This window comes from Hakea prostrata, chromosome 8 (genome assembly GCF_041222555.1).
Source record: "Hakea prostrata isolate BN-2017 chromosome 8, UWA_Hpros_2, whole genome shotgun sequence".
Taxonomy (NCBI): domain Eukaryota; kingdom Viridiplantae; phylum Streptophyta; class Magnoliopsida; order Proteales; family Proteaceae; genus Hakea; species Hakea prostrata.
This window is the reverse complement of record NC_142607.1, coordinates 2,412,340-2,429,388: the sequence shown is the minus strand read 5'-3', so window position 1 is coordinate 2,429,388 and position 17,049 is coordinate 2,412,340. Positions and strand designations below refer to the sequence as shown.

The following is a 17,049-nucleotide window of genomic DNA, read 5'->3' as shown; positions in this document are numbered from 1 at the left end:
ATCATAGAGGGCCTGGAGGGGGAAGGAAGGAGAAAGTTTAAAACAGTGAAAGAGCGAATAGTGATTTTGCTGAACGTAGAGTCATATTCTAAGTTATGGTGAAGTTGGGTGGAACACACAAAATAACACAAGAAAGAAAAACAAACAAAAAAATTTGTGAAAAAGCAATATGTATTTCCCTCAACGAAGAAGGGACTCCTCCCTCCGGCGAATCTCGATGGAAGTAGAAAAACTGAAGGATGGGCAGCAATTCAGACGAGGGACAAGAGACAAGAGACAGAACCTCAGCATCCGCATGCATCGATGCCTTTTATGGTTTCCCACGCACGCACGCACGCACGCACGCAGGCAGCTCTCTCTTGATTTCTGTCTTGCAAAACCATGCAAAATTTTCGAAGCACGGGGGAGGAAAAACAGAAAACACTACTCATCCAGTAAATAAGGTCAGTGACACATGCATGCATCTCCAGTGGTTGTAGAGGAAATTGTTATTCCCAGACAATGGAACAACAGAATTCACACGATTACTTGTTATACTGCTTAATCAGTCAACAAACTGATAGAGTTGAAATGTATTCTTTAATTAATGTAGTTAGACAGTATGATTTGTGCAAGGTGGGCTCTAAGTGTGTTTTCACTCTTAAGATCAGTCAATCGATCTAAACTTTTTATAAGGTTGCACTCTAGAGATGTTGCGTACTTCAAGTGCATTTAGGTTGTATTCACCGCTTAATAAAATGACAACAGGGAGAGATAGAAGGACGGAAAATTCATTGTAGAAAATGAACTCGATTATGAGTTTATATAGAGCCCCAAAAGCTGTGAGTGAGAAAAGATAAGATGACCGCCCTTTGCAAGCTTACTTGTTCAGGTCACTTCCTTAAGAGAATGTACAACTACAATGACATCTTCATATTTTTATCCAACAGTGGACTTTCTGGATCAAAACCTGGGGCTCGTTCCGAAAGAGTTTGCATGTATTACATGACTACAATCCTTAACCCTAAAAATATATAAGATAGGGTTTACTATATGTGAACCAAATAATCAACTTCTTATTGTCCGATATAAGACTAAGATTTCCATCATAGAAATCATAAGATAAAAAAAATATTTATATTAAAATAATATACATTGGTTTCAAACATTATTAAACATTTCCATTTCCCATTTCCCATTTCCCATCAGTTGCAGCAGAATCAATTTGATGGATAGGCATAGCTTTTGAAAGCACGTGCATCCACTGAAGACACACCCACTCATTACACCCACATGCCCACATATCCATGCATGCAATTCCCCACCATTAATGAATTGCTTTAGCCCAGAAAGAAAAAAGAAAAAAGAAAAAAGAATAATAATATACCCTACTGTCGCTTACTAGCTATTTATATTGTTTAATTATCATTTATATATATATATATATATCTCTTTCTCTCACTAGTCTTCTTCTTCTTCTTTTTTGTTTTGGTAACCAGGCTCTACACTAAGTCAATAGTCACTACTACTCCATCCATCATTGGACCAACCAGGAATATAACATAAATAGATCGATCATACATCAATGCATGGCAATCAAACTGACTGAGAAATAGAAAGGTATATATGAACAAAGCCTACCCTAGTAATGTAATTTTCTCTTTTTATTCCTTTTTCATCCGGGGCCGCCCTGATGACTCAGATGATGAGCATTTGATGATGGCAGCGTGACGACTCACTCACGATCCAAGCTCTCCTCTCCAAATTCTATTATTTTCTACTGCAGGTGCAGGCGCAGGCGCTGGCGCTGGCGCTGGTTCAGCAGGCCCACAACATTTAATTAATCGAACCGTCCAAAGCTTATACGGTTACCAAACCATATTAACACCCAAACAAAACAAAACAAATCAAATCCCATCAAAATCCATATTTAGATCTTTTCCATGAATTTTTCTATGTGAAATTCGAAGGATTTTGGGATAGATAAAGAGTTAGGAGAAGAATGGGATTCTAGCTATAACTAATCCTTCTTAAATTAGTTGATTTAATTACTTAACTAATCAAATCAAACTTATACCTTTTTAAATATTTATATATATTGATGTAGTTTCAAGTGGGGAGAAGTAGAAACCCATTTCACGTCTCTAATGTGGTTGTCATTCTTGTTTTGATGTCTTTTTTATTTTATCAGCGGCATGGTACTAAATATTTGTTGTTTCAGTTCTAATATAAAGTAATGCTTTCAATACACTCAATGCTCTTCTCTTTCTCTCTCTCATGACATCCCGAGCATTACGTATACATTATATAATACATATACTCGTTTTCCTTTTAAAATTTATTTTGAGAATTTTAGGGTTTTTGAAATGCTAAGAATTTTTATGAATAACTTTATAAAATGTCAAACTAATTCTGCATATGTATGGATGGCTACAAATAGGTGATTAATTAAATTAATTAGGGTTTCATTCAGAACTTGATTATCAATTTTTTCTTCTTCTTCTTCTTCTGGTTTTGTAACATTCTGCATACGTGAGTTTTCTATCTAACAAAGATACTAATGCATGGTTAATTGCGCAGTAATTAAGTTCTCATATCTGCTGGTTAACAATTTTACAAGCAATTCCTAATAGTACACACATAACATTGCTTCGTTTTGTTTATTACTTGGATTCCAAGATTGAATGATTTGATTCTTTTCCATGCTCATGGTTCATCGCTCATCGTGAAAAATTCATTTTAAAGGAAGGAAAAGAAAGCCTCCAAGTGTTGCTGAAACTAGTTAAAAGACAAGGACTTTCCACACCTCGCGTGACGCCAAGGGTTGGGGGGGTTCACAACCCGAGGAAGAGAAGGAGCTGGGAAGAGAAGAGGACGAGGAGTAGCACTAACTAGTACTTGCTACTAGCTCTTCCATCACGTCGATCCTTTTCTAGGTTTCTTTCAACTTGTAGATATATATATAAATGCTTCTTTCCACGACAGAACATTTTAAATCAATTTTCTCCCTAACGAAGAAACAAAGACGGAAAGTCTTAATAAAAACAGAAAGCAGCAGAGCACAAGAGAAGACAGAAAGAAAGACCATCATTTCATTTCATCTCATCTTGTTCACACTTCACACCAAGTAGATGAGATCCCAATTGCAACAAATACTTAATTTAATTAAAACTGCCATCCCTTTTTAGGGTTTGGAGTTGATGGTTGGAAAGAGACGGATACAGCTTTTTCAGGGACCAGGGAGGGCTAGCTCCAATCCTTTGCTTACAGAGCAGCTCCCACTCCCAAAACTCAGATTCAGCCATTCTGACCCTAATACTATTTTAACCCTAAAGTTCAACCACAACTGTGAGTGTTCTCTGTTCAACGTTCACTCAAAAGCTCTCTCTCTCTCTCTCTCTCTCTCTGAATGTTAGACTGCGCGTGCGAGTGGAGAGGTGGAGAGCCAGGAAAGGGGTTTTGGGTTTCTATAAATTGAATTCTATATATTGTAGAGATTTAATTAACAGGTGTACGTAGTAGCTCCAAGGGGGAGGGTGAGGGTGAGGGTGAGGGTGGGGGGCACATGCATGCATGATGCATCATCGCCCACATTTTATTTCAACACAACTCACAACTCACAAGTAGCTAACTAGCTTGCTAGCTACTGTGTTAAAGGAGTTGAACACCTATGTTGTCATCTCCTCTCCTCTCCTGTTTAAGTTTTGGAACTCCGATCCAAAACCTCACGGTTCTTGCAAACTGGCCAGACTCTTTCAAAGCTTAAATGTGTGGAAGAATGGAAGCTTGAATGTGTTTGGTCTTACTGTCTCTGCATAGAAAACTAGCTACCACTGTGGTGATCAATACGTTCACACACATACATCTATCACTTAGAAAATTACAAACAACACAACAAATTATGGGCCACACCCTAATCTTTTTCCTTTTCATTCTGATGCCCTCCCATCAGGCATTGTTGTCAATTGCAAGCTTGACTGGGTAACCTTCTCTCTGTTCTTTGAGTTTGTCTGCGTGCTGCTACTATCGAAAACATTCTGATGCCTCCGATCTGTTCCGATACTATATCGGTACTGCTGTTGCGGTTTAGAATTGACAAATATTACCTTACGTGGGAGCGCGCGTGCACGAGAAGAATGACTCCCTCGGACAAAAGGGGGAGTTGGAACTGATCCAGATTCGGAGATTCCTCATCACTTGGCCAAAAGGAACCTTTTCTTGAAATGTTCAAAAGAGGGGAATCTCGTCCCTCAGCTTAACTGCTAGCTTCTGATAGATTCACATCGAACGGCATTACTTACATTTGCTGCTTAGACTAGATTTAATATAATATAGTTTTCGTTTTCACAAGTCAAAGATATCATTATTCTACTCAATGTATTATATAGTAATACTCTAATACTCTATACATTAATACATTTCCCGAGTAAATGATAATTATCAATAAATTAACATACATGCTATGCTATGGTATAATGACTATGTTAAACCTTCTTCTCTTCCTCCCTCCCTTTCGTGTATTAAAATCTGCATAAAACTGACAGACCACCATATATCATCTGCTCACCATTCTCTCTCTCTCTCTCTCTCTCTGTGTCAGCGTGGCTGTGTTGTGTCGCTTGCGAAACTATTTCATCTGCACAAGCTTCCAAAGGAAGAGAATTAATGGAAAGGGAAACTTACTAGGTTCCTGAAGCTAGCTTCTCTCTGTTGTTATCTTAGAGCAACAGCGTTTAAGACGAAACAGAGAATCATCGATTCACAACCTTGTCTGCCTTGTTAATGGGTTCCTCCAACAAAGCCGACTCTCCAGACCCAGATAAAATAGAGAAGCTTATAGCCATAACAGCATCAGAACCCTAATCAGCTTCCCTATCTGAATAATACCCAGACAATTAATTCATATCCCAATATTACTCCATCCAATGGCTACCCAAATGAAAGATGGAGAAGAACGATTTCAGTTTCTCCTAATCTCAACTCTTACTTTATAAAACCATGGTTCCTGTCCCGTCCGTCTTCAGAAATGATGGTGGCTGTGGCGGTGGTGACGCTTGTGCAACGGACATGGATGAAGGAAGCTTTGGTCGTCTTATCATTAATCAAATAGCAGCGGCGGAGCGTGAAGATGATAACCCTTGTAGGAAGGCGTGCGTAGGATCCGATCTGGTAGGGTTTGGGATTGGTCACGATCACATGGCCGAAGAAGATTCCAGGACGAATAGCCTTAACGAAGCCGGTTCGAGCTCCAAGGGTTGTGGTGGTGGTGGTGGTGGTGGCGCCGGCGCCGGCGATGGTGGTCCTGGTGATGCTCAGGAAGAGCAGGAAGATCATGAAGGCAGCTGGCTTCAATTGGGTATTGGCGGTGGCGATAGGAAAGACCCTATGCTACACCTACAAGATCCTCTACAAACCACCGGAAAGAGACCGGCCGGATTGTTCGAGCTGGATCTAAAACCGCCAGGAGGTGGTGGTGGTGGTGGTGGTAGCAGCACGAGTATGACAGAATTAATCTTGGCTCCCCTTTCTTCCACCACAGCAACAGCAAGAGCACCACCGCCACCACTTCAACCTCCATTTTTCTTCCAACAGCAACAGTACCCACGAGCAGCAACTAGCTTAACTAGATTAGTCTATCCTCATCAGCGAGAATTTGCTTGGGGATATAACAAGCCTAACCCTAACTTTCCATGGAGTACTCAATCATCACCTCCTTCTCCTTCTTCTTCTTCTTCTTCAATGCTTCCGGGGCCTTATTATGCACGAATCTTTCAATACCCCGGCACCGGTGTAGATGCTGCAGGTCCCAGCTCAAACTCGGACGTCATCGTCCGAGTCATAGACGCTCCTACCAGGCCACATTCAGGTGTATGGTTTGTACTTCAAGCATCTCAAAATCAGTAAGTATCAAAGAGCTTTGATTTGCAACCCCTCCCCATAATAAGGGCTTAATTAGCTGCTAATTCCTTATAATTAATGCAGAGCCAAAGAACCCTTTTTACCTCAGATACCCAAGAGCTTCCTAAGAATCAAGTAAGAGTAACATTCTTTTTCTTCTGCTTCTTCTGCTTCTTCTTCTTTATCATCATCATCGTCATCTCTTCTTCCTGTCTTTTATTTGTTAGGACAATTATTAGGAATCATGAAATGAGCAAAAAAGCAAAATTCTCAACTTTATTTGGTTTTCTAAATTGTACAGGGATGGCAGAATGACAGTTCTTTTGTTGATGAAATATCTTGTTAACAAGCTGAGATTGGATAGCGAATCAGAGGTAATTAAATCAAACCCATCTCATCACTAATAAGCTGTGTTTTGCGTTTTGATGTCTATTCTATTTGGAGTTTGATTAAATGTTAAATCAACTTGGTTGGTTGGCGCAACACTATCATGCATTTACTACTGGTGCGTCTTATATATATATATATATATATATATATATCTCAAGTATGTATGAATTATGATCACAATTAAGATTGCATCGCATCGATCTCACGTAAAATTTGAAATTGAAATTGAAATTGACACAACATTGTTTGATAGGAGAGAGCTAGCCCACAAATGAGCCCCACAAAACCACTCTTTAATCTCCCCTTCAGAACTACTGTGCTTGTTGTTCATTGACACAGAACCCTCCTTTGCATGGTCGGTGCGATAGAAACCCGAAAGGAACTGGGAAACTAATAGGGATGTGTCCACTGGTACGTATTTCTTCTGAAACATCGTTTTTTAGGTGGCAAGCATCTGTCTAGGTAACCTTTTTATTATATTCTTGGATCATTTCCCTGTCAGGTTTATACAGGAAGCAAGTTATTATCCGATTATGGATATTAGGTTTTATGATAAGCTATCGTTAAATAATGGTAATTGATCTACTGAGTTACCATAAATGGTCTAAAAAGGAGTTTAATTAATTCGGAGGAGATGCTCCGAATTTAATGCTGACTCAGAAAATAGCATGCTTATTCAAGCTTTTCAACAGCAATAATGTCATACAAATAACTTCAAGAAGGTACACTAGAAGATCTGTTTGGAAACCCAACAAGTTGGAATGATAGACGATTCAAATTAATACTTTAAATTTCACTAGAGAAAAGCTAGATGATAACTGCTTGCTCAATTAGTTGGTACTTTATTGGTGGAGTGTAAACTTCCAGGGGGTTTTGGAATTTTTTCTTCTTTTTTTAATTTTCGTAGAAATAGAATTTATTAAGAAGCCGAGATCAAACCCCCTGGAGCATCGAAATCCCTTCAAACAAAAAGGAAATATGAAGTACAAACATCAAATCGAAGACATCATCCAAAACCAACTTCACCATCTTCTTTAACCTTGTTCGCATGAAGAAAGTGTCTTTTTTTTTTTTTTTTTTTTTTGTGTGTGTGTGTGTGGGGGGGGGGGTTGGAATTGTAAGCATGTATGAATAGACAAACTTACCCCTATCTTCTAAAATAGAAAAGAGCAAAGACAAAGAAGAAGAAGGAGAGCATAATCTAAGGAATAGGATTAGGATCCAATACTAGATGATTTGCAAGGTTTACAACACACTAGCTAGCTAATTGTTCAATTTTATCAGGAATGTAAGTTGTTGAAGCATAATGGGAATTTTCCGAAAAGGGTGAATCCGATATTGAAAGTTCCGCACAAGTAGAGTCCCAGGAGGGGGGTGTGGTTAATATTTCCAATGTAGTCTCTCTTATCCCAACAATTTTTCTTAAATATCTGTTTTCATGCCTTGTCCTCAAAGTACAACTATGATACATTCCTATAAGGATCGATTATACTTCTATAGCCCCTAAGAAGAGCCTTATTAAGGTGTTGAAGATTATAGTCTCACTTACATATCTAGGACCCTGGAATGTGTTTTCATATGCGATTACACTATCTAGACTCTAATGGATCGACTAGGGTTTTTAGATTTTAAGAATTATACTAATGTCCTCCCTAAGGTGTCTTCCAACTGTAGAACCAAGTATAGGGGCGTTTAAAGGTTGTGAAAATTACAAGTACAGCCCCACCTTAGCTATCTTCAACCATTGATATGTCTTGATATATCATCACTGAGATCTTTACCTAATGAGTTCAAACTTTTGGTTGGACTCCTAAATTTTATTTTATGGGATGACCAACCCTGTTTAACACTCTACCTAACAAGGGTAAATATTGTACGGTTCTACTGCTTCACATTAGAGCAAATTGAAGAGTGCATAGATATTTATATAATATAGAAGCTATGACATATACTTTACTGATTGAAGTATTCCATATATGTTTGTAAAGAAAATTTATGTGCACTCATGTCACGTAATATATACCAAGTATGGCTGGCTCTCTCTCTCTCTCTCTCTCTAAAATCTAATGCAGGATTGTCCCATGTTCAACGAGAATGCTTTTAAGATTTTCTTCTGTTTCTTCAATAGATAAACTAATTAATTATGCATGTAGGAGAATGCTTCTAAAGCATTTACTATAATGCAAAGTCACCACTAATAAAGAAAGAGAATCAAGAAATAATTTACCTAGTGAAACAATATTGTATTACTAAACATTCCTTTAAGTTGTATTAACTAATGTTCACCAAAAAAAATTAATGTGATTAATTTAATTATAGCAGCAATAAGCTGTTATCGATAAATGAAGTACGTAGTACTTAATTAAGGTCAAACCCTTCAGAAAGCATATTAGTTTGTTTGAAGATTTCCTCGAGTGTGTCTAAATCTCTATGATCGACAGCACATATGGAACTTGCAGGAAGGGGATGAATGGAAACATTGAAGAAAATCTTTAATTACCTTAAAAAGTGTTTCCATATCGATCCCAGCTGTGTTTCAAACATGACTAAGTGCCCAATGATCAGGTTTCTAAGCATATATAAATATATGTATATGTTTAAGTGGGTGTGAAACATGTTCATGAGATCTATCTCACATGCATAGAACGAATCTTGAAGCCTCCTTAATTCCCGCATAATCTCGTAATTAAAATCTAGAAGGTTATTGACTAACCCCACATCAACAAAGCTGTGACTACTTCTATTTTGTTTTGTATTGTTTTGATTGTTTTATTTTCTGGAGACTTTGTCACACATGATTATTCGTCTATTGACTTTGAATCTCTAGAGGGCATTTGATTGTCTAGACCCAATTGACACTTTAGTCATTTAAAGAGGGAAAGAGGGAAGGTATGATGAGCCAGAGACAATCCTCAAACCCAATGCAAAAAGGTCGATCTAATTAACCATCATCTCTCCTCTTCTCTGAACACCCATTTGCATGCTCCCCTTCCAAAAATGATTGTGCCCAAAATGGCCCATCAGAAAATAGTGCATGCATGAGAGAGGTTATCTATCTATCTGCAACAAAAGGGAAACCAATTCAGAATGAAGCTGAAGGGGAGATGTGTTTAATCACAGAACATTGGACCCCCAGCATTAATTTCGTATTCATGTGTTGTTGGTGAATGGGATGGATGCATGCATGATTATCATAACCCCAAGTCCTGATTGTTTATGTGAAGAAATCCATTAAGAATCAATGAGAGCACCTAGGATTTAATCCGGGGTTTAAAGACACTTCATAACGAGCAATAATATAAATAATTTAGAAATGATAAGGAATATAAGAAATGGGGTGGTGGTTCATGAACGAGAGTGGGAAGGTTGACCTGCTAATTAGAGAGAGAGAGAGAGAGAGAGAGAGAGAGAGGAACGTGAAGGAGACGTGCATGGAGATTATGAGAAACACAAAAGGGTTGAAAAGGGTAAAGAAAAATGGGAAACTGGTTGGTGGGTGGTATTCCTTGCCGTGCTTTGAGGACCCAATCCCTCCATTTATTCTCCTTCATCTATTCCCTTTCCTTTCCCCCACTTCTTTTGCCGTTGCTTTATACTCTTTTTAATTATTATTTCTTCTTCTTCTTCTTCCTCTCCCTTTCTTTCTTTCTTTCTTTCTTTCTTTCTTTCTTTTCGTCAAAACAGAATAAAATAGAAATTTTAATCTGGAAGTCTTTGTGGTGTCATGATTTTCGCTTAGAAGAGAAGTCTATATATGTATGTGAGTCCTGTCATGATGACATCTATCTAAATCTAAATATCATATATATGAATAACCAAACGCGAATGGAAGACGAAGCCTGTGACAAAGCATGACGTAATAAAACCAACGACAAATATTTTCATAAATCATAATTGTGAAAAACCAGGTCCGTCGACTCAGTTTCTGGGGGAAGAAGATAATTTTGAAATCTAAACCCAGAATAGATCAGAGATCTCATCAAGTGTGTTATGTTAGATCAACTAGTATGAATGGTTTGTGAAGGCATTTATTTTCAGGATTTTGATTGACAAACCTGGGTTAATTAATGTTATATGGACATATATATATATATCTGCAGGTAGAAATAAGGTGTAGAGGACAGCAGCTGGCACCAGTGTTGACATTGCAACACGTGAGAGATAACATATGGAGTAGTAGTTGTTCAGGTTCAGGTTCAGGTTCAGGTTCAGGTTCAGGTCGAGGTCGAGGTCGTCGTCGTCCTTGTTCTTCTTCTTCTCCAACTTCAACTTCAACTTCAAGGGACGCCATGGCTTTGCTTCCGGACTCTTCCACCTCCACTTCATCATCAACCACAGATCACTTCATAATGATTCTCCACTACGGTAGGACCGCGTAACTTTTTCAACTTTGATTTTACTTTAAACAAAAGTGAGGTCACAATCAAAGCCCTACTCATCTATTTATTTATTTATTTTTATTCCCAAACCCCCTCCACTCCACCCAATGTTGTATAATTTCATTTGCAACCCTCTCCCTCCACCCCCCCCCTCCCCCCCCCTCCCCCAGCCCCATCATCATCATTTTTGACCTTCTCTTTTTATTGTCTTTGGAGGAGGGGAGTGTCTTTCAATCTTCATCCCCCCCCCCCCCCCACCTCCCTCTTCATTCCCCTCAAAATTGATCAAATTTTTGTTTGAATACAAGAAAACTAACTGTTCCTAAATATTCTATCCATTAGGATAAATGTCTATAATTTTTTTACATTTCTTCACCACATATTAGAGGAGAGGGACTTATTACAATCCCTCTTTTAATGTATAATAGAGAAATATAAGGTAAACATAAACCTGCATTCTAAATTGATCAAAATCCTTTCCATACAAGCAGATCATCCCATGCGCCCCCCCGATAAAGGGCCTGATACAAACAGGGCCTGATACAAAGGGGAACACCCCATTGCAGGGGTTCCACATTTATTATTCAGCACCCAAACAATTTTTTGTACCCAAAGGTGAAAGTCGGGAAAAAGAGAGAAAGGGCAGTTCAAAAGTCGGGGAAAAGGGGGGACGGCAGTTAAGTAGAGAGCAGGTGAAACCTGAAAGAAAGAAAGAAAAAAAAAAAAAAATCTATGATGAAATTACAGGTCACGCTGTCGTCACCATGTTCCAATTACCCTACAATACTTGATGATGTCATCTGACGATACCTGACTACATATCCCCACATTTTCATAATGGGACCGAAAAATCACGATGTGCTCTTTTCTGTTTTTTTCCCTTTTCTTTTTCCCTTTTTATTTGTGGTTGGGATTTGGAAGATAGCATTAACCAAGTCCCCAGGACGTAAAGAAACCATACTTGTACGCAATACTTATGTTATCATTTTCATGAGTACACCACACCATTCAAGGCTCAAGCCATGTCCATTACAACACAACCCCACGAATCATTTCTTAATCAAACACCGAATTTGGAGTTAGAAGCAAAATAATTGACAAGTGCTTTTTCACCCACGACAAAGACAAAGACAAAGACATCGTCATAATCAAATGGCTTTTCCTGCTCTTGGCACTTACCCAAGCATATACTGATATGGTAATTGCCTATTACATAAAAAAAAAAAAAAAACTCAATCCAATTTATCCAAACAACAATTAAATGAAGCAAAGGCCTGACCCATGTTGGTGTTCATCAACCGAAACATTTACAAATACACCAAATAAGAATCCACAATTGTGCTACAAGTAGTCATAACTCACTGCCCAAACCATGGAAAACAAACAAATAAAGAACGATAGATTCAAAATGGGTACCTAGCATGCCAACAAAATATCATTCCCAACACCAAGGGTGTGAATTTATTCATACCAAGCACAAATGCATGCAATACTACCATTTTCTAGGGGGGCAATTTCCAACTAATATGTTATCTATAAGTTATTTTTAAAAATTCAGTATTGCTTAAAGCTCCCCTGTAACACTGAAGTTGTAATGCTACATCAATGAAGTTGAGCATAACTAGCTCCAACGCTCCCACCACTCCACACCCAGACCTCACGAGTCGCACAGTAAAACATGGATCACAGGTTGAAGCTTTTTATGCCTGCCTCTGCCATTTTCTTAATTTCCCCAAATGGATTAAGAATGGGGCAGCAGCCATTACACAACTCCCAAACTTCACGATGGCCCATCCTGATGAAATCATTCTCTTCAGGACAGACTACTTCCAACCCCAGAACCCAGGTCAATTCAGCCTTCGATCATCAGAAAACATGAAACCAAGGAAACCACAGGATGCCCAGCACAAACAACTAAATTTCTGAGCTACTGAGACCACAAGCTCAAGCAGTAAAAGAGCAACTCTACTACCTCTCAAAGTGAAGCCATTTGAAGAACGATCGAGGTCATCACCTTTCGCTGACCCATTCACCATTGGATGTTGGGGGAAGATGTAAAGAAAAGTGACCTTCAAACTGAAAGGAAGAAAAACTGAGGGCATGCACATGATTTGGTAGCAAAGCAAGGCAAACACAAATTAAATTCATCATAAAATACATCAGAATTCAATTGGACGCACTCAAGAGGTAACAGTGCTAATTGTTTTGTCACTAAACTCACTACCTTGTGTATGCATAAGACCATTTGATTTCTAAAAGGACTAATAAATTTCTTGAGGAATCGTTCATCAGTGGAATAACCACTTTTTCCTCTCTTTTTGACATTGATTCCACAGGAACAAGTTAAAAACATAAGAAATAGAACCATGTAAGTTCTTTGCCCCCCAACCCCCCAAACAGGAAAAATAAAAATAAAAAATGTGATTCAATTTATTCTCAAAAGCGTTTTTCTTCAGTTCAACCACGGGTAGGCCTGTTGAGGTTCCAGATGTAAACCAATCTAGCGAAGAAAATAATCACCTGAGGAATCCGACAGCCTAAGAAGAATCAACAATTCACAACATGACAGCACGAAAAGTAATATTTAACGAAATTGCACCAAGACTTACCGGCACGTAATAATTTGATAGCCGTTCAAAACCAAACTGATCAGTTCCATTGATCTTTACTAGTGAGAATTATCTAGAATTCATTTCACATGGCCAGCCTTAAGCCTGCATGGTTATAAATAAGAAAAGATGATTAAAGTGCCCAAAAACTGTCTATGCAACTAAAACCTCACACACCCATGCTCCCACACCACACAAGATAGCTGAAATGAAACTAATTCAAAAGATTCCAACTGCCAACCATATATAACATGTGACAAGAAATTTAAACCAGGCAATTTGGAATAGGTCATTATCAGGTAGAACTTCTCCGTGATTTAGTCTCTTAGTTTATATTTCTAGTCAATCACATAGCACACATAAATGTCAATGATCAAATTGCTTAATTCAACACGCGTAGCTAAAAGTAACAAACCAGTAAGACTTTTGGTTCCAAATGAAAGGGACCTTGGAGTAAACTCCTAATTTTCTGACTGACTCGCAAATTTAGCTGTCCATGGCTTTTGAGCCCTGGGAGTGGAACCTTACATGGACTAAACAATTAGTCAGAGACAGTTTACCTCTATCAAAGGCTTACTAATGCTTGAGAGGCTGCAAATGGAAATGAAAATCTTAGCCTCCACACACGTTCCCCCAACATTTAAGGAAGTCAAACAGAAAATAGGATGATCTGAAAAAAAGTTGGAACAGTTCCAAACCCTAGATCCATTTTTCAATTTAAACAGAAATCAAATTTTAAGCCTTCATACATATTCCCTAACCATCTAAGGAAAGTCAAACAGAAAATAGAATGAGTTGAAAAAAAGTTGAACAGTCCCTAACCCGAGACCCATTTCATTTTACAATCTCTTTGTAAATTGCAGATGTCAATATGCCATGGACATACTTGATTTCACACAAAGGGGAACACTTCCTCATTTGATGATATTAACTTCTATCAGATAATTAAATTAGCCATTAAACTTCCAGGATTCCATTTGAAATAAGCCATAGAAATGCAGAACTAACAAATCCATGGGAACGCAGTTACTGCCTCAGTAGCAAATAGAAGAGAAAACCAAACAGGTTCAGCCACATACAAACAGGATAACACATAAATAATGGTACCAGTAAGTAATATAGTGCAAGGCCCTAAAAGGATAATGGCAAGACCAGAGTAACATGGACGGAGTCATGGAGACACCAAGTAAAATGAGTAGTTAGCAAGACACCGAACTTAAACATTTACCTAATAAAAATTCTGAACTTTGTTACAAAGAATAGTAAAAGAAAATTAATAAAAGGCTAACCAAACTGCAATTTTCAGCACTTCTGACAACCATCAAATGAAGAAATGAAATTTCAACAGAAAGACAACCCAAATATATGACACAAATTGAATGGATATAATTATGATGAACTAAAGCACTCACTCAACTTGCAACTAAACCCATAATCAAACACAATCACTCTAATTGTGTGTTCCTATCCTAGCATATAACAAGGTTTTCACTTGCACATTTATATCAGACAGCGACATGATTGTGCATTCCCTTTTGTCACTTGTCACGTGGGTACATCGGCATCTGACTAGTGTTATAACCGAGAACATTTTCACTAGAAGAACCAATCCAATCTTTTAAGCCTTAATGCAGAGAAGTCCCACAGTTCCACATTTGGAAGTTCAATTACCCAGAATTTAACCAAAGCACAGGTGGTTCAATCGACCTAATAAAGAAACTCAAAATAAACTGAGTATAGACTAAACTCGTACTTAATCTTACTACCTCTAATTAGACCCATAAGAGAGGCCCATTACAAAGTAAAGCCATGGAATCAAAGGGCCAATGCAAATACAAACCATCCTTAGGTTTATTCCTAGGAAAAGAAGCCCAATTTGATGTGGTTCTAAATCAACCTTGGAATCAAAATGTTTTAACATAAGCAGAACTGCAGAAGAAAAGGTAATTTTAGTTGGCACTACGATGGATAATAAGTGGTGAAATTTGATGAGGGAGAGTGATTTTTTAGGTAAGGAGGTGGTGAAATTTGATGAGAAAGATTCTGAGAAGTGATTATTTAGGTTTTGGGCTCAATCATGAAGAAAGAAGGTAATATAGACAATGATGTTTTACAAAGAATTAAAATATGCGGGATTAGACGGAGAGGTACATCCAAAATGCTCTGCAATTAGTTTAGCAGAGATGTGGATGCTGAGATGCATGAGTAGCAAAAAAGACAGGTTAAAGCAAAGAATGACCATATCTAATCAGGACTGGGTTTGTGAGTAGTCCCAATACTTGACTAGCTATTAAAAAAAGACAATATTTTCCTTGCTTCAAGATTTATCAAGAAAAATCAGCAGACCAAGTAAAGCTGGTCACTAAAAATTTTACAATCATAATGCCACAAAACTTGAGTTAGGAAAGAGAACCTTCCAATTTGAAAATACAAGTGTTTATAGGCAAATTATCCAGCCACCCCCTAAAGTAATCCCTAACTTTCAATGCCACCCACTAAGTAATCAACTGCCACCCATTTTAAATGGTGACAACCTCTGAAAAGTAATTTGCTAAATTACCCTCTAGAAACTTTCTTTCTTCCCCAACATAAAAAAATGCAACCCACCATCATTTCTTCCACTTTTTTCTTGCTTCTTCTTCAACCACCACCATCACTGCAACAAGAACCCTTGAATCCAGCCCCCAATTGACATTAATCCTGCAACGCTGCAACATTCAAGTGCCACTGCAACCCATTATCTCTAATGTAGCCTCAAATGAATGAGAGCCAATCCTAAGATCTCTATTCAGAGCCAACTCAAATGGGGTAGGATAGTAGGGCTTCTCAAAATTTAGTTATGGGGCTAAGGTAAAAGTAGGAGGATCTCAAAGAGGTCCTTCAGATGTATTTGCCTATGGGACATTAATGTGCGACAATAGGGAAGTTAGAGGTGATGCTGGTATTGTGTCAAGGACAGAATGAAGCTTTTTAGGGAAAATAGCTTTTATGAGATTATATAGGGTGACATCTTGGGATGGGAAATAGAGGTTTAGGCACTAAAATGGGGGTGAAAACCTGAACCAATGTAGCAGCTACGGTATAGGAGATCTCCAAGATTGGTTTGGTTTCGATGGTATTAGGAGAAGATATTTCCTGATTTTACAGATTCAAGAACTTGCTGGTTTTAGGGTTTAGGATGGCAGGTATTGGGTGTAACTTGGTTTGAATGCAGGGATAGGGATGACAATGTAAGTTACTGACAGATCTGATGGGTAAATTGATGTTAATCTAACATTCAATTTTGGGTCCCTTGGGGAGTCCAAAATTTTTTAAGAAATAAAATAAAAAGAATAGTGGAAAGGTGGGATTGTGGAATGGGTGCTGGCCTCAAGCTCACCTTTATGGGAGGGACCTTGACTTCAAGTGTTCAAGTGTGGAGAAGATGGAATGAACAATGTAGGTTGACCCCTCACCAACAACCCTAACAGAAACCACCTTGGGAGTTATTAAGGATCACAGACCTTTTGATGTTACTCACCAATAAACCAATCAAACCTATTTCTGATAAAACAATTATCAAAGAAAAAACACAGAGCTGAAACTTATACTCAATCTGTACTCATCCCACTGAGAGAGCTGTGTGATTAGAAGTTGAATACATGATTGCACTAGCCACTAGAACTCATAAGTAGGAGAGGATTCAAACAACAACAACTAACAGCCCGAAATTGTGGAAGCTTAATAAGACTGAATATGTAAATAAAAGACTGAAAAGACTAAAAGACATTCTTCACCAATTATAGAATAACTAC

The 17,049-nt window shown here is 38.1% G+C and overlaps 1 protein-coding gene across 1 annotated transcript; it reads left to right on the top strand.

Moving 5' to 3' along the window:
- Positions 1-4,443: 4,443 nt before the first annotated feature.
- LOC149006227 (uncharacterized) lies at positions 4,444-10,734 on the top strand. The gene is made up of 4 exons (XM_089165776.1): positions 4,444-5,879; positions 5,962-6,012; positions 6,179-6,251; positions 10,368-10,734. The coding sequence occupies exons 1-4, from the start codon at positions 4,978-4,980 to the stop codon at positions 10,644-10,646; spliced, it is 1,305 nt and encodes a 434-aa protein (XP_089021902.1). The 5' UTR covers positions 4,444-4,977; the 3' UTR covers positions 10,647-10,734.
- The last annotated feature ends 6,315 nt before the right edge of the window (positions 10,735-17,049 follow it).

Excerpts from the sequence above, each read along its gene's own strand:
- LOC149006227 (XM_089165776.1), top strand. The coding sequence starts at position 4,978 with ATGGTTCCTGTCCCGTCCGTCTTCAGAAATGATGGTGGCTGTGGCGGT. Across the intron at positions 5,880-5,961 it reads CTTCAAGCATCTCAAAATCA|AGCCAAAGAACCCTTTTTAC; the intron begins GTAAGTATCAAA and ends TAATTAATGCAG. Across the intron at positions 6,013-6,178 it reads AAGAGCTTCCTAAGAATCAA|GGATGGCAGAATGACAGTTC; the intron begins GTAAGAGTAACA and ends TAAATTGTACAG.